This window comes from Dipodomys merriami, unplaced genomic scaffold (genome assembly GCF_024711535.1).
Source record: "Dipodomys merriami isolate MVZ:Mamm:240054 unplaced genomic scaffold, mDipMer1.0.p SCAF_57, whole genome shotgun sequence".
NCBI lineage: Eukaryota > Metazoa > Chordata > Mammalia > Rodentia > Heteromyidae > Dipodomys > Dipodomys merriami.
Window position 1 is genome coordinate 5,605,735 of NW_027206146.1, and position 19,675 is coordinate 5,625,409.

The 19,675-nt window shown below is 61.0% G+C and overlaps 1 protein-coding gene across 5 annotated transcripts; it reads left to right on the plus strand.

Annotated features, from left to right (window-relative positions):
• Positions 1-1,607: 1,607 nt before the first annotated feature.
• Lmtk3 (lemur tyrosine kinase 3) lies at positions 1,608-19,348 on the plus strand. Of its 5 annotated transcripts, none has more exons than XM_070001046.1 (16): positions 1,608-1,689; positions 3,430-3,542; positions 4,319-4,452; positions 4,720-4,870; positions 5,328-5,404; positions 5,870-5,988; positions 10,982-11,069; positions 11,356-11,504; positions 12,573-12,657; positions 12,747-12,868; positions 12,974-13,123; positions 13,459-15,938; positions 17,429-17,838; positions 18,413-18,548; positions 18,751-18,888; positions 19,250-19,348. In XM_070001046.1, the coding sequence occupies exons 1-16, from the start codon at positions 1,649-1,651 to the stop codon at positions 19,264-19,266; spliced, it is 4,410 nt and encodes a 1,469-aa protein (XP_069857147.1). In that variant the 5' UTR covers positions 1,608-1,648; the 3' UTR covers positions 19,267-19,348. The 5 variants fall into 5 exon arrangements, with proteins under 5 accessions (XP_069857147.1, XP_069857149.1, XP_069857145.1 ...); XM_070001048.1 differs by having other exon boundaries at positions 1,657-1,669; XM_070001044.1 differs by lacking the exon at positions 1,608-1,689 and adding an exon at positions 1,741-2,089 and having other exon boundaries at positions 3,467-3,542.
• The last annotated feature ends 327 nt before the right edge of the window (positions 19,349-19,675 follow it).

Sequence of the window (19,675 nt, forward strand, 5' to 3'; positions counted from 1 at the left end):
AGTCCATATCTTTGAAATCAATACACTTTATGGCAAGGTAGGGCAGTTAACACCTGTAATCTCAGCACTCAGGAAGCAGAGGCTGGAGGATGGGTAATCAAGGCCAGGCTTGGTTACATATTGAGGCCCTGTCTCAAAGAAAAGAACAAAACTCACAAAAGTTCACATGTCTGAAATACCACAGTGGAACCTCTAAGTACAATTAATACAAATTGGCAATAAAAAGATAAGAAAGTAAATTAGGCTGGGAGGTGTGAGTGCGTGGGATCAAGAAATGAGGAGTGATTATGGTCAAGGTAGCTTATTTGCATATATGAAAATAGAGCTGTGAGACCTGTTGAGCTGGTTTTTGAGAATAGGGAGAGTGACAGATGGGCTGTGGTTAATTGGGACTCCTGTGTGGAAATGACACAATGAAACACATTTGTGGGGTTGGAAAGGTGGCTCAGTGGTGGAGTGCTCACCTCGCATGCATGAGGCCCTGGGTTTGATATTTCAGTACCACATACACAGAAAAAGCTGGAAGTGGTGCTGTGACTCAAGTGGTAGAGCACTAGCCTTGAGCACAGGGAGGCTCAGGGACAGTGCCCAGGCTGAGTTCCAGCCTCAGGATTGGCAAAAATAAGTAAATAAATAAAACACCCAAAACTAAACCTAAAAAAAAAAACCACACTTGTGCAACTACTTTAAAGAATTAATTTAAGCTAGTTTAATAAAAAATAAACACAACCTTTGCAAAATAATGCTGGATAAGCGGCAGGAGGCCGCTTCCTGCGGGTCCCTAAGACCCCACCCCCCAGAAGGGGAGGACACCCCCACCCCACCCCGCACCCAGGCCTTTCACGGACGGGACCAGCGTTATGGTTGTTCGTTAAGTGAATTCACGATGGCCCAGTCCGGGACAGAGCTGGGGCACGCTGAGACTACACCTCTTCCCGCCTTGTTCCCAGCGATCGAGGCAGCGGACCCCCGACCCCTGCGACTCGGGGCCCTGCGACCCCCGACTCAGCCACGGCCGGGTCCCTAGAGCGGATGCATCTGATCCTCCCTCCTAGAGAAAGCAGGACCAGGACTACATTTCCCACAATTCTCAGGGAGACTACAACTCCCAGAATCCTTTCCTCCGCTAGGTTCGGTGCCCTTCAGCCAGAGGGGAAGGGGGATGGGGAACAGCACCCTCACCGCACCCCCCCCCCCATTCCCTTAATTCTATCCGCTGCCTCCCTCCCTGATAGTCCTGCCTCAGTTTCACCAAGGAGATTTCCTTAAGGGAGAGTCCTCTTGCCCCTTTCCTGGTGTCCCCAGCGCGGGGCAGCCGCGGGCTAGTCCGGGACCCCTGATCGCAGGGCTGGGAGGGCAGAGCTCGGGACCCCTGATCGCAGGTGGCGGGGGGGCAGAGCCCAGGACCCCGATCGCAGGGCTGGGGGGGCACATCCTGGGACCCCTGATCGCAGGTCGGGGGCAGATCCTGGGACCCCTGATCGCAGGCGTGGGGTGGGGGGGCAGAGCCTGGGACCCTGATCGCAGGTTGGGGTTCCGGGAGCGCGCGCCGGGGAGGGGGCGCCCTTGTGTTGCGGAGGCTGCATCCGGGGTGCGCAGCTCCCGCCCAGCCGCAGCGGAGGGGACGCGTCGCCGGTGCTCGCGGAAGATGGAGAGGTCCTCGCCCAGGGTGGGAGTCTGCGTTTCCGGGTGTGTCTGCAGTTCGGGGTGCTGTGGGGCGAACCCCGAGATGGCAGCCTGGCACGTGTCGTGTGTATGTCCTTGTGTGATGTGTCCATGTCCCTGACCACCGGGGTCCAGTCCCAGCTTGGCAGCTTCCCTCCCACGCTGTGCCTCAGTTTCCCTGCCTGTACAAGGGGGAAGTTCCTGTCTGGAAGGGCTTGGTGGAGAGTCAAAGGTGATACATGGAGATTCCTGCCTATTTCGTCATTTAAGAATAAACAAACAAAAGCAAATGATTCTGTACTTTTTGTGCTTGTGGTTGTGTAATGTGTGTGCAGCGAAATGTGGGTTTTCTGTGCTGCGTGCGTCTGCCTGCGTCTTTGCGTGTGATGTGTTTCTGGATCTTCCTATGTGTTTGTGTGTGCCTGTGAGTGCCTATGTACACGACATGTGACCGTGGCAGGGTTAGGAGTCTCTGGAACCTTGTCTGAAGTGCGTGTTTGTACCGTGTGTCCACGCCTGCGCAGGTATGGGATGCATGGCTGGCCAGGTCCGCTTGTGTATCTGCATGTTTGTGTATGATGCATCAAGCTTTATAAATGGCCCGAGGGGTGTGTGTGTGTGTGTGTGTGTGTGTGTGTGTGTGTGTGTGTGTGTGTGTGTGTGTGTGTGTGTGTGTGTGTATCTTGCTGGGCCATATATTCAGGTGCCTTTTTGCATCTGATCTGTGTGAACGAATGTTTCTGGGCACGGAGCAACTCTAGGATTTCTGTGACCTTCCCTTGTCTGTGTTCCATGTGTCTGTGAATGCACACAGATCCGTGTCTCTGTGTGTTCCTGGGATCCTGTCTGTGCATGTCTGTGACTGGAGGGTTCTTTGTCTCCCATTTGTCTCTGAGATGTTTGTAACTGTGGGTGTCTCTGCCTCTCACTGTGGCATCTGTGTGGATCTTTCTTTGTGGCACCCGTCGGTGGGTCTGTGGTGCATGTGGGTCTTGGGCATGCTTGGTTGTTCCTGCGTGGCCTGGTGCATTTGTACTGGAGCCGGGTCTGCCTGTGCATGCCTGATGCAGCCTGTCCCTGCGTCTTTTGTGTGTGACGTGTGTGTGTGTGTGTGTGTGTGTGTGTCTCCCCGGCTGCTGCACGCTGTCCACCTTTGTATGTGCTGTGCCCATGTGTGAGGGACCTGCGGCTTGTCAGCGGTGTGTGAGCTGCATGTGCCTCCCATCTCTCCCTCTTAGCGTGTGACACACGTGTCCTTGACAGTGGTATGGCACAGTGGTGTCAGAGCCAGGCGCTGTGGACCCTGAGCACTCCCCCCCCACAAGGGTCTGCTGGTCCCTGTCTGTCTCCCCCTCCCCTCTCTCCCCTTCCTCCTGGCAGCCAATGCTACCCAGAGCCGGTTGCCATGACAACCCTCCATCCTCCCTTCATCCTCCCTCCTCCCACCCTTCCTCTGACAGGCTCTCTTCTCCCCCAATCGTGGCTGTCCTCGGGGGCGGGGCCCTCGCTCTCGCTCCCCCCCCCAGCCTACCCTCTCCCCCCCTACCCCAGCAACCCCGGATCCCCAGCTCCTCGCCTCTGTCTGCCTCTCCACCCCTTCATCTGTCTATCCCTTCAAATAGGGGGAGGGGGGCACCTGAGCCAGTAAGCAGCCCCTTCCTCCCCCTGTGCTGCGTCTCCCGCCCCTCTCCTGGGCTAGGGGAGGCCAGGGTCGAGTGGGTCCCCATGGCTGGGGGCTGAGGGCCCGCCCCCCCTCCTCCCCAGCCGCCACCACCTGCACCTCCCTTCCATCCTCGACAAGATGCCTGCTCCGGGAGCCTTCATCCTCCTCGCGGCCGTCTCTCTCTCGGGCTGCCTGGCGTCCCCGGTCCATCCCGGTGAGTGCGTCCTGCCGGCCATCGGCGGGGCCCGGCCCCCGCCCCCACCGCGGCCTCCATCACCTGTGCGCGCCCCCCCGCACCGGGCTGGGCCTGGGGCTGCAGGGCCTGGGGGCCGGGTGTGTGTGCACGCCTGTGTGCGCGCACGCGAGTGTGTGTGTGCACGCGAGTGTGTGCGGGCGCGGGCGGGGAAGGACAGGGCCCCAGGAGAACTGGGGCCTGGGGGGGACACAGCCTAAGCGGCTGTCTCTGCTTTTGGGGGGGCCCTGGGCTTGGGCTGGGGAATAGAGGGCAAGCCTGCGCTCCCAGTGCCCTTAGGAGAGGCCCCAGCCCAGCCGCCTGGGCCGGGCCAGGTGGGGGCTCAGGGGCACCAGCTTCTGCCCCCAGCTTTCATCTGGCAATCACCCCCCTCCTTAAATGGGGGATTAGCAGGCTGTCCCCACCAGCGTATGTTAAATTCTCACGGTTCCAGCCCTCACTATCGCCTCACATTCCTTGTCTTCATCCTCCCTGGAATCCATCCAAACCTGGGGTGAAAGGATGCGGTGGGGGACCCCAGCTTGGGGCTACAGAAGGGACCTCACCCCCAGCCCAACCACCTGGGAAGGCCGCAAACTACAACTCCCACAATACCGCTGGGCCACCCAGCCTTTCTGCCAAGGGGCCTTTGGTCGCAGAGCACCATGGGAGTTGTAGTCTAAGACTACAACAGGATGGGAGGGGCATGGAGCACAAGAGCCAATGGCTTGAAGCCTAGCCCGAACCTGTACCCACAGACGGATTCGCCCTTGGCCGGGCCCCCCTGGCTCCTCCCTACGCTGTGGTCCTCATTTCCTGCTCTGGCCTGCTGGCCTTCATCTTTCTCCTCCTCACCTGTCTGTGCTGCAAAAGGGGTGATGTTGGCTTCAAGGTGAGATGGCTGAAGGGGCTGCCTGGGGGCGGGGTCTGGGGGACCCCAGCAAGGCCCTTCTCTACGCCAGGTGGCTGGCCGGGGAGGGACAGCAAGCCTGAGAGCACACCTGGCTTGAAGTTGTGCAGACCAGGGACTCTGGGATCTAGACACTGGGGTGGAAGTTGGGCTGGGACTTGGGGGTGAGGACAAGTGGCATGGGGGTCAGTTATGAGATAATGCTGGCACGCCTCTCAGCCCCGTGTTTTTCTCCTCTCCTGGCTCCAGGAGTTTGAGAACCCCGAAGGGGAGGACTGCTCTGGGGAGTACACCCCCCCTGCAGAGGAGACCTCCTCCTCGCAGTCGCTGCCTGATGTCTACATTCTCCCTCTGGCTGAGGTCTCCCTGCCAATGCCAGCCCCGCAGCCTGCACATTCAGGTACTGCACCAGCCCAGGGTCCTGGGGGGCACAGGGCTGTAGGTCCCTGAGGACCTTTTCTTCAATGAAAGGCAGAGGAGGGAAGACTAGATTCTTGGAAGTGAGAGAGGCAGACAGATCATCTTGGCGGGGAGCCATTGCTTAATATCCTAAACCAGATGTGGAGATGCTTTGGGGAACCAGGGAGGCTGAGATCAGCCTCGATCTCAATCTCCGAGGTAGCCAATGAGAGGCCTGAACTCAAGTCATTGGAACTTGGGAGGCCAAAGGAGAGGGCTGATTGGATGTTGGAATCTTGTGGACAGCCAATGAGAAGGCTCAGATCCTGTTATGGAATGTTGGCGCAGCCAATGGAAGGAGATTGGTGTCTGCTTGGACCCCAGTCTTCACTGAATTGGAAGGTGTCCCTGGGAGGAAAGAGATGCTCAAGGGCCTCCTCCTCCCACCCCCTCTTCAGACATGACCACCCCCCTGGGCCTTAGCCGCCAGCATCTCAGCTATCTACAGGAGATTGGGAGCGGCTGGTTTGGGAAGGTGAGTGGGGCTGGGGGCTGGGGGACAAGGGGGCACACAATCCTGGCCTGGACTCCTGTTCTGTGTCCATCCCTGCCTCGCTCTCACCATTTTTCATTTGCCCCTCTCACCCCCCCCCAGCCCACCCATCCCCCCTACGTCCGCCCCTCACCTGCTCCCACCCGGCCCACCCCACCCACCCCACATCTGTCGGTCAGCATCTCCCTCCTCACTCCATTGGCCACTTTGCCTCGTCACCTGGCTCTCCACGCATCCGTCCGTCTGTCCATCCTTCCATCCGTCCTTGCGTCCATCGGACTTTGGGCCTGTGAGTCTCACCCTGTGTCTGCTGGGGGACAGGGGAGGTGGGAGACGAAGGAGGGGCTGGAAGGGGGGTGGATCAGAAGCTGTAAGATGGAGCTGGCGGTGGAGGAGGGACGGGCTGGAAACATGGCTGTCCCTGATTCTGAGGTGCCCTTTGGCCAGGTGATCCTGGGGGAGATTTTCTCTGACTACACCCCGGCCCAGGTGGTGGTGAAGGAGCTCAGGGCCAGTGCTGGGCCCCTGGAGCAGCGCAAGTTCATCTCCGAAGCTCAGCCCTACAGGTATCTCAGTGGATGTGTGTTCTAGAAACCCACAGGTGAAGGGGACTTTTTTGTTTTGTTTTGGTGCCAGTCCTAGGTTTTGAATTCAGGGTCAGGGCACTGTCCCCGAGCTTCTTTTGCTCAAGGCTAGCACTCTATCACTTGAGCCAGAGCATCACTTCTGGCTTTTTCTCTTTATGTGGTACTTAGGAATCGAACCTCGGGGCTTCATGCATGCTAGGCAAGCACTCTACCACTAAGCCACCTTCCCAGCCCTAACTCCAGCTTTTTTGATGGTTCACTGGAGATCAGAATCTCATAGACTCTCCTTCTCAGGCTGGCTTCAAACTGTGACCCTCAGATCTCAGCCTCCTGAGGGTTTGTGCTAGGTTTACCCGTCATGGAGGTGGAAGGGGTTCAGGATGGGGCCAAGTCTGGCTTCAAACTCCAGATTCTCTTCTTGGCTGTGTGCCTCTTAGCTCAGTCTCTCCCTCCTGGAGCCCAGAGCTAGGGACCTGCAGCAAGACCTGAGCTGAGCACCCCCAGATCTTCATTTGGTAAGTGAGTTCAGAAAGAGGGCCACTGAAGTGTTGCAGTGGTTTGAGGAGATCACTACAGAGCTCTGCCTCCACTCTGAGTAAACATTTGCCTGATAATTTCACACAGAGGTAGAGTCTCCTGATATGGAAAGGCTGTGTATGCAAATTCCTTATCAGAACCGTTGGTAAACGTCAAGTTCACCCTGAGACTTGAGTGGACTTTGACACTCACCCCATGATGGTTCCCTATTGCTCCTAGGGCAGTCCCATTCATCTGTGGGGCCCTTTTTATTTTTTTTAATTTCTTTTTTGGGTCCGGTCATGGGGCCTGAACTCTGGGCCTGGGCGCTGTCCCTCAGCTCTTCAGCTCAAGGCTAGCACTCTACCACTTGAGCCACAGCGCCACTTCCGGCTTTTTTCTTTTTGCTTATGTGGTGCTGAGGAATCGAACCCAGGGCCTCATGCATGCAAGGCAAGCGCTCTACCACTGAACCACCTTCCCAGCCCCGCCTTTTATTTTTTTTGTCGGTCATGGGGCTTGAACACTGGGCCTGGGCGCTGTCCCTCAGCTCTTCAGCTCAAGGCAAGCACTCTAGCACCTGAGCCATAGCGCCACTTCGGTTTTCTAGTGGTTAATTGGAGATAAGAGTCTCACAGACAGCCGGGCGCTGGTGGCTCACGCCTGTAATCCTAGCTACTCAGGAGGCTGAGATCTGAGGATCTCGGTTCAAAGCCAGCCCGGGCAGGAGAGACTGTGAGACTCCTATCTCCAATAAACCACCAGAAAACCGGAAGTGGCGCTGTAGCTCAAGTGGTAGAGCGCTCGCCTTGAGCTGAAGAGCTGAGGGACAGCGCCCAGGCCCGGAGTTCAAGCCCCATGACCGACAAAAAAAAAAAAAAAAGAGTCTCACAGACTTTCCTGCCTGGGCTGGCTTTGAACCGTAATCCTCAGATCTCAGCCTCCTGAAGTAGCTAGGATAACAGGCGTGAGCCACCTGCACCTGGCTTCTCTGCCCTTGTCGCTACTATCCCCTCACTCTCCTACACAGCAGCCTCTTTTCTGCCACAGGACCTTGGCTTTTGTTTCTCCCTTTCTCTAGAGTATCACAGCTTGTTTCTTCATCTCCAGCTTGAAGTTGGGGGCTCCCTTCCTCTTTTCACTTCTTTTTTCTTTTGGGCTTAAACTTTGGGCCTGGGTGCTGTCCCTGGACTCCTTTTGCTCAAGGCTAGCGCTCTACCACTTGAGCCACAGCGCCACTTCCGCGTTTTTTCTTTTTGCTTATGTGGTGCTGAGGAATCGAACCCAGGTCCTCAGGCATGCAAGGCAAGCGCTCTATCACTGAGCCACCTTCCCAGCCCACTTCTGGCTTTTTCTGTGATTCATTGGAGGTAAGTCTCATGGACTTTCTTTCTTTTTTTTTTTTGGGTCCGGTAGTGGGGCCTGAACTCTGGGCCTGGGCACTGTCCCTCAGCTCTTCAGCTCAAGGCTAGTGATCTACCACTTGGGCCACAGCGCCACTTCCGGCTTTTTTTCTTTTCGCTTATATGGTACTGAGGAATCGAACCCAGGGCCTCAGGCTTGCAAGGCAAGCGCTCTACCACTGAGCCACCTTCCCAGCCCTCATGGACTTTCTTGCCTCAAACCTCAGTCCTCAGATTTCAGCCTCTTGAGTAGCTAAGAGTACAGGTGTGAGCGACTGGCACCCAGCTTTCTCTTTTCAGTTTTGTCCTTATTTGCTGACCCCCATGTACAAGGGGCATGGAATAGTCCGTGATACCATCTTGTGTGGTTTTTTGTTTTTTGTTTTTTCTTTCATAGCTCATATCCCAGTTTGTCATTAATTTCCCTCTTATCACCTGTCTCTGCCTATTCATTGCTGACAAACCACTAACCACAAATGGCTGTTTACATTTAAAGCAAACTCAATGACAGCAGCCAGACATTAGCGTCTCATGCTGAGACGGGAGGATTGCGGCTCAAGGCTAGCCCTGGCCTATCCCACCATCTCAATCCCTAATTGGGTCATGGTGGTGTGGGCCTGTCATGCCAGCTATAGGAAGAATAAATAGGAGGATCACTGTCCAAGTTGGTTGGTCCAGGGAAAAACTAGACCCTATGTCAATAATAAGTAGAATAACTTGGGCTAGAGATGTGGCTCAAGCAGTAGAGCACCGGCTTAGGAAGCGCAAAGCCCTAAGTTTAAACCACCATACCAAAAAAAAAAAAAAAAAAGAAAGGGAGGAAAAAAGAAAATTCAAACCAGCAGTCATTAAGCATCATTTAACCCGGCCACACTTTCCACGTTTTGAGTGGCCACAATGATCTGATATGGCCAGTTTGCCCCTGGCCTGGCCTGGTTCTGTCTTCAGGGAAAGTTCTGTAGGACAGCACAGCACCGCACTGAGATCAAATCGTAGCTGTGTAATTCCGGGCAAGTCACTTCACATCTCTGAGCCTTCATTTCCTTCTGCATGGCATGCAGGGGCCATCATCCTGCAGTGTGACAGTCAGCCAAGGATTCCTTCTTCCTCCACAGCCTCAGTTTACCAGCACCAGCCATTTCTCAGGTCCTAGCATGTGGCAGCTAGATGCATGGTTTTCATTCAAGCAGGATGACAGCCCCTTAGTGCTGATATCAGAATGAAAACAACTCAAGCTGGGCGCCAGTGGCTCTCGCCTGTCATCCTAGCTACTCAGGAGGCTGAGATCTGAGGATCGTGGTTCAAAGCCAGCCCGGGCAGGAAAGTTGGGAGACTTTTATCTCCAGTAAACCACTAGAAAACCGGAAGTGGCGTTGTGGCTCAAGTGGTAGAGCGCTTGCCTTGAGCTGAAGAGCTCAGGAGTAGTGTCCAGGCCCAGAGTTCAAGTCCCACAACTGACCAAAAAAAAAAAAAAAAAAAAAAAAAAGAAGAAAATAACTCACTGTGTACCCACTTCAGGAAGAGTCCTGGAGTGTGAAGTCTGACATGCTTAATGCTCCCTCAGACTCCAAAATAGATAGGTATGAAGGGAAACGCCCTTCCCCATGCTTGGTTTGATTGTACACCTGGTGTAGTGTGTTAATTCATGTCTGTAATCCCAGCACTTAGAAGAAATGATAAGTTTCAGGCCAAGCTGCTCTACACAGTGACGGCCTGTCTCCAAACACCAAGCTAAATAAAGAGTAAAAAAGAGAAAGTATTCGAGAACAACAAGGCCCATAAGGAAAGGGCAGGGACATTATGTGACAGAAACAGGCCCTTTGGACAGGGAAACGAGGAGGTATCTGTCATGCAAAGCATTGTGGGAAGTGTGTTCCAGGCACTGGGAGAAGCAAGCATATGGGAAAAATCTGGAATCAGAAAAGGACTTCCTGGAAATGCAGTTAGAATTGAAGGCAAAAATAAAGCCCAACACATGTTAGAATAAAAAGAACAGTGATAGTGCTGGGCATGGTGGTAGATGCCTGTAATCCCAGCTCTCAGAAGCCTGAAGCAAGAAGATTGACAGTAGAGTGGGCTGGGAATGTGGCTTAGTGGTAGAGTAGCCTGCATGATTCCTCCCTGGGTTCGATTCCTCAGTACTACATACACAGAAAAAGCTGGAAGTGGTGGTAGCTCAAGTGGTAGAGCCCTAGCCTTGATCAAAAGAAGCTCAGGGACAGTGCCCAGGTCCTGAGTTCAAGGCCCAGGACTGGCAAAAAAAAAAAAAAAAAAGAAAGAAAAAAAATTTGAGCGTTCCAGACTAGCCCAGGATACACAGCCAGACCCTGTCTTAAAATACAAAATAAAAATCAGTAATAACTCAAACCTCTCCCCACCATGTCCCATCTCCTCACTGATCCACTAAACCTGCAAAACCCATATGAGGGGGTTAGTACCCTTCCCCCCACTTTTCAGATGAGGTAAACAGAGGTAGGGAGAGGTGCAATGACTTACTGGTGATTCCACACTGAGGGTGCAGGTGGCCATGGCCGACTCACCACTGGGGGGCGATGCGGAGCTGAGATTGAAGCTGGGGCCTGAGCCAAGGCTAGGAGCTTGGGGAAGCCTGAGCAGGGGCTGGGTGACACCAGCCCTTGGGGGACAACCGAGAGCCATAGAAGCCAGGGACAAACTGAGGCTGGAGCTGAGGGGTGTGTTTGTGTAGGGGGGAAGGTGGGAGAGGGCAGGAGCCGGGTAAGGTTGAAGGGGAAGAGGGAGGAGAGGCAGGGTCCTCTGAGGCCGCCTGTTGCAGGCCAGCCAGGGCGGTGCCTGAGAAGAGATGGGGTTGGGTTGGCAGATACTGCCAGGGAGGAAACTGAGGCCAGAGCCTGAGCTGAAGTTGGGCTGGACAGTGAGGCTGGGTCGTAGTCCCGCCCACTCACCTCCTGGCCCCTCCCCTCCTGACTCCTCCCCCACTCGCCTCCCCTGGCCCCTCCCACTTCCTTCCTGGCTCCTCCCCCTACACTGGCCCCTCCCTCTCCTGATGCTTCCTTCTCCTGGTTCCCCCACAGAAGCCTGCAGCACCCCAACGTCCTCCAGTGCCTGGGCCTCTGTGTGGAGACGCTGCCCTTCTTGCTGATCATGGAGTTCTGTCAGTTGGTGAGGGGCTGGGACTGGGTGATGGGGGAGGAGGGCAAGTGGGGTCCCAGGAGCCCCTGACCTCCCCCATCCTCACTACGAGACATCTGGGTGCTGGCCTTAACATTTTTTGAGGTTTCCTGGATGCATGGCTGCTCTGAGCCAGCAGGCAAAGTGGATCTGTCATTACTCCTTTCACACTGCAAGGGAAACTGAGGCTCAGAGAGACTGCTTCCTCCCCTCCCCCCTCCTTCAGAACAATGTCTGGCAGGGACTATGTAGTGATCCATGCCCGCCTTCCTCCCAGGGGGACCTGAAACGATACCTCCGGGCCCAGCGGCCCCCCGAAGGCCTGTCCCCCGAGCTGCCCCCTCGAGACCTGCGGACCCTGCAAAGGATGGGCCTGGAGATCGCCCGTGGCCTGGCGCACCTGCACTCGCACAACTACGTGCATAGGTGGGCAGGCCCGGAGCTTCAGGACCGGGCTGGGGAGAAGCCCAGGGTAGGGGGGTCGGGAGTGGCCGGCTCTAAACCTAGACAGACGAGTCCAGGGAGGACAGGCCAACAGGGAAGGCAGAGGAACAGGAAAGGAGCCAGCACAGGCAGGGAGGGGTCCAGGAGGAGGAGGAGCCAACATAGACAGGGAGGGAGCAGGAAGTGGGCGGGGCTAAGGAGGAGCCAATCGTGCTGAGAAGGGCTAGGAAAAAGGCGGGGTCAAGGGAGGGGCCAACTGCGATGGGGAGGGACTAGGAAAAAGGCGGGGCCAGTGGAGGAGCCAATCGTGATGGGGAGGGGCTAGGAAATTTTGCGGAGCCAGGGGAGGGCCCAGCAGACAGGGAGGGGACAGGAAATGGGCTGGGCCAAGGGAGGAGCCAATAGTGATGGGGAGGGTTTAGGAAAGAGGCAGAACCAACATGGTCAGGGGTCAGGAAAGAGGGAGATCAAGGGAGGGGCCAACCGATGGGGAGGGGCTAAGAAGCAGGCAGCACCAAGGAGGAGCCAATAGAGATGGGGAGGGATCAGAAGAGATGGGACAAGGGAGGAGCCAGCAGATGGGGAGGAGCCAATACAGACAGGGAGGGGCCAGGAGATAGGAGGGGGGCCAGGGGAGGGACCAACACAAATGGGGAGGAGCCAAGGATGGAAGAAACCTCTAAGAGAAGGATAAAGGAGGAGGGGCCTTCACAGGAGATGGGCCGGACAAGAGGCGGAGCTGGGGAGGAGGAGCCAACAAAGAAGGGGAGTGGCCTAGGAAGAGGGAGGAGTTAATGGAGGGGGAGTCTGGGAGCGAAGTGGGAGGAGCCAGAGAGAAGGGGCTGTGCCAGGAGAGCGACCCGGCAAAGGAAGAAGGCGGAGTGGAGAGGTTTCTAGGGGTGGAGGAGGAATGAGGAGAGGGACGGAGAGAGACTACTGCGAGCTGTGGGGGAGGAGTCAGAGTGTGAGTGGGCGGGGTCTCCAGGGGCAGGTCTATGCTGGGGCATGTGGGCGGGGCCTCACTCGCTAGCCCCGCCCCTGCTTCCCCAGCGACCTGGCGCTGCGCAACTGCCTGCTGACCTCTGACCTCACGGTGCGCATCGGGGACTACGGGCTGGCGCACAGCAACTACAAGGTGGGCGGCCTCGGGCGGACGGGCGGCGGCGGGGTCCCCGGAGGGGGGTCCCCCGACCCTCCTGACCCACAGGTCCCGCCGGTCCCCAGGAGGACTACTACCTGACGCCCGAGCGCCTGTGGATCCCGCTGCGCTGGGCGGCGCCCGAGCTGCTGGGGGAGCTGCATGGGACCTTCATGGTGGTCGATCAGAGTCGGGAGAGCAACATCTGGTGAGGCGGGGGAGGGGGGGAGGGACCAGAGGACTCCCGATGGGGCGGGCCGGACCCCCAGGCGCCGGGCGAGGGTTCAGCCTCTCTGCCCCCCGCCCCGCGCAGGTCCTTGGGGGTGACCCTGTGGGAGCTGTTTGAATTTGGGGCTCAGCCCTACCGCCATCTGTCAGACGAGGAGGTCCTGGCCTTCGTGGTCCGCCAGCAGCACGTGAAGCTGGCCCGCCCCAGGCTCAAGCTGCCCTACGCGGACTACTGGTGAGTGGGGGCGCGGGGGTGGGGTGGGCGGGCTGCCCGGGGTCACCCCTCAGCACCCCCACTCGCCCTCCCTGGGCCCCAGGAGTGGACAGGGGACATCCTCTCTGCCTCTGCCATGACCTGGAGGGGAACACGGAGGCGCTGAGTGGCGGAGATGGGGGGGGGGGGGGATGGAAGGGGAAGTTCTCCGACCCCGCCCACTGACCCCGCCCACCCCGGCCGGCTCCTCCCCGGCTCCGTGTCCCGGGGCCTCCACCCGGCCCCTGGGGGTCTCTGTCGCCGCTCTGGGGGCTCTGCCCCGCTCACCCCTCCCCTCCCCTACCCCCTCCCTCCAGGTATGACATCCTGCAGTCCTGCTGGCGGCCCCCGGCCCAGCGGCCCTCGGCGTCCGACCTGCAGCTGCAGCTCACCTACCTGCTGTCGGAGCGGCCGCCGCGGCCGCCGCCGCCGCCGCCCCCGCCCCGCGACGGCCCCTTCCCCTGGCCCTGGCCCCCCTCGCACAGCGCCCCCCGCCCGGGGACCCTGTCCTCGCCGTTCCCCCTGCTGGATGGCTTCCCCGGGGCCGACCCTGACGACGTGCTCACGGTCACCGAGAGCAGCCGCGGCCTCAACCTCGAGTGCCTGTGGGAGAAGGCGCGGCGCGGCGCGGGGCGCGGCGGGGGGGCGCCCCCGTGGCAGCCGGCATCCGCGCCCCCGGCCCCCCACGCCAACCCCTCCAACCCCTTCTACGAGGCGCTGTCCACGCCCAGCGTGCTGCCCGTCATCAGCGCCCGCAGCCCCTCGGTGAGCAGCGAGTACTACATCCGCCTGGAGGAGCATGGCTCCCCGCCCGAGCCCCTCTTCCCCAACGACTGGGACCCCCTGGACCCGGGCGTGCCCGCCGCCCCGGCCCCCCAGGCCCCGTCCGAGGTCCCCCAGCTCGTGTCCGAGACCTGGGCCTCCCCCCTCTTCCCGGCGCCGCGGCCCTTCGCGGCCCAGGCCGCGGCCGGCAGCTTCCTGCTGAGCGGCTGGGACCCCGAGGGCCGGGGCGCCGGGGAGACCCTGGCCGGAGACCCCGCCGAGGTGCTGGGGGAGCGGGGTGCGGCCTGGGCCGAGGAGGAGGAGGAAGAGGAGGAGGAGGAGGAGGGCAGCTCCCCCGGGGAGGGCAGCAGCAGCCTGGGCGGGGGGCCCGGCCGCCGGGGTCCCCTCCCCTGTCCGCTGTGCAGCCGCGAGGGCCCCTGCGCCTGCCTGCCCCTGGAGCGGGGGGACGCCGTGGCCGGCTGGGGGGGGCACCCCGCGCTGGGCTGCCCGCACCCCCCGGAGGACGACTCGTCCCTGCGGGCCGAGCGCGGCTCCCTGGCCGACCTGCCCCTGGTCCCCCCCGCGCCGGCCCCCCCCGAGTTTCTGGACCCTCTCATGGGGGCCGCGGCGCCCCAGTACCCCGGGCGGGGGCCGCCCCCCGCTCCCCCCCCTCCGCCGCCGCCTCCCCGGGCCCCCGCCGAGCCGGCCGCGTCCCCCGACCCCCCGTCGGCCCTGGCCAGTCCTGGCTCCGGCCTGTCGTCGCCGGGCCCCAAGCCGGGGGACAGCGGCTACGAGACCGAGACCCCTTTTTCCCCCGAGGGAGCCTTCCCCGGTGGGGGGGCGGCCGAGGAGGAAGGGGTCCCTCGGCCGCGGGCTCCCCCCGAGCCGCCCGACCCCGGAGCGCCCCGGCCACCCCCAGACCCGGGTCCCCTCCCGCCCCCCGGGCCGCAGGAGAAGCCGAGCTTCGTAGTGCAAGTGAGCACCGAGCAGCTGCTCGAGTCCCTGCGGGAGGGCGTGACCAGGAACCTCCTGGGGGGCCCGGGGCCCCCGGCGCCCAGGAAGGCGGGGAGAGGCCCCCCCGCGAGCCGAGAGACAGCTCCCCCGGGCCCGAGCCCGGACCCGCCAGCCCCGAGCAGCGGCGCCCAGACAGCCCCCAGCCCGAGCCTCCCCGGGAACGGGAGCGGGGTGACAGCCTCGCCGAACGGGGGCCAGGCAGCCCCGGGCCCGGAGAAGACGGCCGAGAACGGGGGACTGGGGTCCCCAGAGAGGGGCGAGATAGTGCTGGAGAATGGGGAGCTGACGCCCCCAAGGAGGAAGGCGAGGCCCCTGGAGAATGGGGAGCTGAGGTCCCCAGAGGCCGGGGAGAAGGCGCTGGTGAATGGGGGGCCGACGTCCCCAAAGAGCCGGGGGGAGAAGGCGCCCGCGAATGGGGGCCTGAGGCTCCCCAGGAACACGGGGAGCCCACCGGAGACTGGGCCTTGGAAGTCCCCGGGGCCCCAGGAGAAGACGCCCGGGACTGGGGGTCCAGCCCCAGAGACCTCCCTGGAGAGAGCCCCCACCTGCGGCCAGGGACCCTGGGCCCAGAACGGCTTGGAGACGGCCCCTGGCCCGCATGGCCCAGCCCCCAAGAACGGGACGCTGGACCCCGGGACCGAGAGGAGAGTCCTCGAGACTGGGAGGCTGGACCTCGGGAATGGGGGCCGAGCCCCGGCGGACGCGGGGATGGGGGGCCCCGGCGGAGGCCCCGAAAACGGCGCGGACGCAAAGGCCGGATGGGGAGACAGCAAGAGGCCACCGCCGCTGCCGCCGCCGCCACCGGAGGCCCCGGCGAGGAGGCTGGAGCCAGTGCCCCCGAGGGTCCGGCCGGAGGTGGCCTCCGAGGGAGACCCCCCCGGGGTCCCAGACCCCAGGGCCGACGGAGACACAGCACCCAGCGGAGACGGGGACCCCCCCAAGCCCGAGAGGAAGGGCCCCGAGATGCCACGACTGTTCTTGGACTTGGGCCCCCCTCAGGGGAACAGCGAACAGATCAAAGGTGAGGAGGCTGTGGAGGGGCAGTGGAAGTCAGGCTTGGGGTGGCAGGAGCAGCAGGTCTGTCTGGATCGGGCCAGTAATGAACCCAGAACAACCTGGGCCTCCATTCCAGCCCTGTCCCTCCTTTCTGCTGCAGCCTTGGGCAAATGTCCTTCCAGGTCTGAGCCTCAGTTTCCCTAGCTGCTAAGATCCAATGACAGGGAGGACATCTATTTGCTAGGCAGCCACAGAGTGCAGTAGGTTAGGAAGCGCAAAACCTTTAACTCAGGCCTCAGACACCACTGCCAGTGCCTGCTTTGTTCTCATAGGACCTTTGGACCAGGGGATCCAAGTCAGGTGTCCATGGGGCAGAGTACAAGGGAAGCTGGGATGGGAGAGGGGGTGTGAGGTGCTGTCTGGGTGCTGTGGACCCTGTCTCAGGCAGTCCACTCGACTTTCTCCCTGCTAAACCAATGCTCTGGTTTTCCTTTTGACAGTGTAGGGATTTGAACTCAGGGACTCACAGTTGGCTAGGCAGATGTACTACTTGAGCCATGCTCCTGACCCTTTAGTTGCTGTTCACGTAGGGTCTCCTGTTTTGGCCTAGACTGACCTCAGACCACAATCCCTCTTCCTCTTCCTCCCCCACAACTGGGAGGACAGGCCTGTACCACTGTGCCTGACTTATTTGATGAGGTGTGGCTGGCCCAGAACCACGAAGCCTTCTGATCTCTACCTCCTGAGTAGCTGGGATTAAAGGCACACATCACTGAGCCTGGCCCACACTCTTAGGATTTCAAAACTGGTTACAACCAATTCAAAGGAAACCAATGGGTTGGGGCAAGTAGGGCAGTCAGGGCCCCAGGCTGTCACCTGTGGTCTCTGCTCTACTTTCCAATAAGCTGAGGTGTCTCCCCAGTGTGTCAGGCTCTGGGCCACCCACGGCTGGGCTCCAGGGAAGCTCAGATCAGGCCCTTATTCAGGCTACCGTACACAAGGCCTTTTCTCAGGGCCTAGGAATTTGAACATTACTGTTTCTAAAGGTGTGGGAAGTGTGTGACCAGCTGTGTCTGGAAGTGGGAAAATGTTGGGGTTGAGTAGCTAAGATGCCCCAGAGATCTGGAGTCCCACAAATACTGTGGATGTGCTTGGGGCCTGGGGTTGACCCCTTGGATGAGCTAGACCAGTCCAACACTGACCACACTGGCGCAGACACACAGCAGGTGGCCTGACACCTGGTCTCCCAAGGCTGGAGGGAATGCGGGCATTTGGACGGCGGGAACAACATTTGCAAAGGGGCAGCTGCCCCTGGGGTTGGTGGTCTCCACAGCATGAGGCATCGGCTGGTTCGGGACACCTTGGCGGGGAGGGGGGGCGGTTATGGGGAGAACCTGGGCAGGAGACAGAGAGCAGCGGGGCGTCCCTACTCCCTCCCCCGCCCCCCCAGCAGCTAGGTGGGAGAGCCTGCCTCGGTTTCCCCAGGGCGAGGCTCACCGATCTCTCCCCTCGCAGCCAAGCTCTCCCGGCTGTCGCTGGCGCTCCCGCCACTCTCGCTCACGCCGTTCCCGGGCCCGGGCCCGCGGCGGCCCCCGTGGGAGGGCGCGGACGGCGGGGCGGCTGGCGGGGAGGCCGGCGGGGCGGGGTCGCCGGGGCCGGCGGAGGAGGACGGGGAGGACGAGGACGAGGACGAGGAGGAGGACGAGGAGGCGGCGGGCGCGGCGGCGGGACCTCGGGGCTCCGGGAGGACGCGGGCAGCCCCGGTGCCCGTCGTGGTGAGCAGCGCCGACGCGGACGCGGCTCGGCCGTTGCGGGGATTGCTCAAGTCTCCGCGCGGGGCCGACGACTCGGAGGACAGCGAGCTGGAGAGGAAGCGCAAGATGGTCTCCTTCCACGGGGACGTGACCGTCTACCTCTTCGACCAGGTACGGAGGCGGGGCCTGCTCAGGGGGCGGGGCTGAACAAGCCGGTCGTCTTGGGGGCGGGGCCTGGGGCGGGGTTGCCAAGCCTGGGTGGGCTACGTTGTGAGACCAGCTCGGAGGGCCTAGGAGGAAGGTGGTTCCAGGCCCCTAAGTCGACCACCTGAGGCCCACATATGGAAGGTAGATGGGACGGACGGAGTGGCGGACGGGGCGGATGGGGGCGGCTTTGAGATCGCATTGGGTTAGGGCATCTGACTGGCAGAGCCGAAAGAGGAGAGCACCCCCCCCGAAGTGGGCGTGGCCTGACAGTGGGCGGAGCGGGACGTAGAGATCGTATTGGGTTAGGGACAGCATTCCGGATGGGGGCGTGGCTTATCGGTGGGCGGAGTCCTCTGTAGTCTGGTAAGGAGATTAGGTTTAAGGCTGACCCAAGGCTTCCCAGGCAGATTTAGGGCTAGGCCTCTGCTCCAGAAAGTGAGGTCAGTGTTAGCAGCCGTTTCCACCTGTTAGGGGGACACAGTGGGTGGCCGTGACTGGGGGTTCATCCCCTCTCCTTTCCATTCGTTTGCCGTCCCAGGAGACACCAACCAACGAGCTGAGCGTGCAGGGCCCCCCCGAGGGGGACACGGACCCATCAACGCCCCCAGCGCCCCCGACGCCTCCCCACCCCGCCACCCCCGGAGATGGGTTTCCCAGCAACGACAGCGGCTTTGGTGAGGGAAGAGGACCGCTTGGGGGCGGGGCCGACAGCGGGCGTGGGGAGTTGGCCCAGGAAGGGGAAAGGCGGAGCCAATGTGGGCAGGGCTGGCTGCGAGGACCTCGGAGGTGGGGCCTGGGAGGAGCGGAGCCTGCGCGGGAGCGGGAGCACGGAGACCCGCGTGTCTGATGGGTGCCCGCGCTCCTCTATCCTGGCAGGAGGCAGTTTCGAGTGGGCGGAGGATTTCCCCCTCCTCCCCCCGCCCGGGCCCCCCCTGTGCTTCTCCCGCTTCTCCGTCTCGCCTGCACTGGAGACCCCGGGGCCCCCCACTCGGGCCCCCGACGCCCGGCCCGCAGGTACTGTTATCTCCTGGTCCATCTCTGGACTCGTGGCCTCTTCCTTCTTGGTTCTCCCTCAGCCAGCTCAGAACCAAGACCCATGGTCTTGGGCTGTCACCCCGCACCCCCACACCCCCAGTCTCAGTTCCCCCCCACCTGGCTCCCGTAGGAAAAAATATTGGGCAGCTCCGTTGCGGATGCGGAAGCCCGGGGAGGGGGGCGCGGTCTCACCGTGGGCCTGTGGCTGGGCTGGCCAGCGAGGACGGAGGGAGGGCAGGATGATGGGGGGGGCCTCGTGTAGCTCCGCTCACTCGGAGTGACCCAGAAGCCAAGAGCCTGGCCCTTCTCCATAAACTCACATTGCTGTCTCCATTCTCAGGCCCCGTGGAGAACTGACTCCCCAGAGACCCGACCCTCCTGCACCCCCAGACGAGGGGCTGAGAGTGGAATCCTGTGTGGATGACGGAGTCACTGCCACTGCTGCAGATGCCGCCTCCGGGGAGGCTCCCGAGGCCGGGCCCTCCCCGCCCCCCACCACGTGCCAAACGGGAGGCCCCGGCCCCCCGCCCCCGAGCCCCCCAGCCACCTCCCCTGACGCCCCCGATCCCCTCGGTGCCACATGAGGCAAGAAGCCCCTTGACCTTCCCGGAAAGTCACTTTTCTTGGAACTGAACTGAATGAACTCTTCAGGGCCTGGAGCCCCTTGACACGCCGGGGCCCAGCCTCCCCCACTTGGCCGGTTCAGGCCGCAGGCTTTGGACCCCCGCCCCGCCCCGCCTGGCCCCTGGAGGGGCCTCCAGTTCAA

Coding starts and splice junctions, on each gene's coding strand:
- Lmtk3 (XM_070001044.1), top strand. CDS start 1,955: ATGATTCTGTACTTTTTGTGCTTGTGGTTGTGTAATGTGTGTGCAGCG. Junction 12,658..12,746: donor TGGCGCACAGCAACTACAAG/GTGGGCGGCCTC, acceptor GCCGGTCCCCAG/GAGGACTACTACCTGACGCC. Junction 13,124..13,458: donor CTGCCCTACGCGGACTACTG/GTGAGTGGGGGC, acceptor CCCTCCCTCCAG/GTATGACATCCTGCAGTCCT.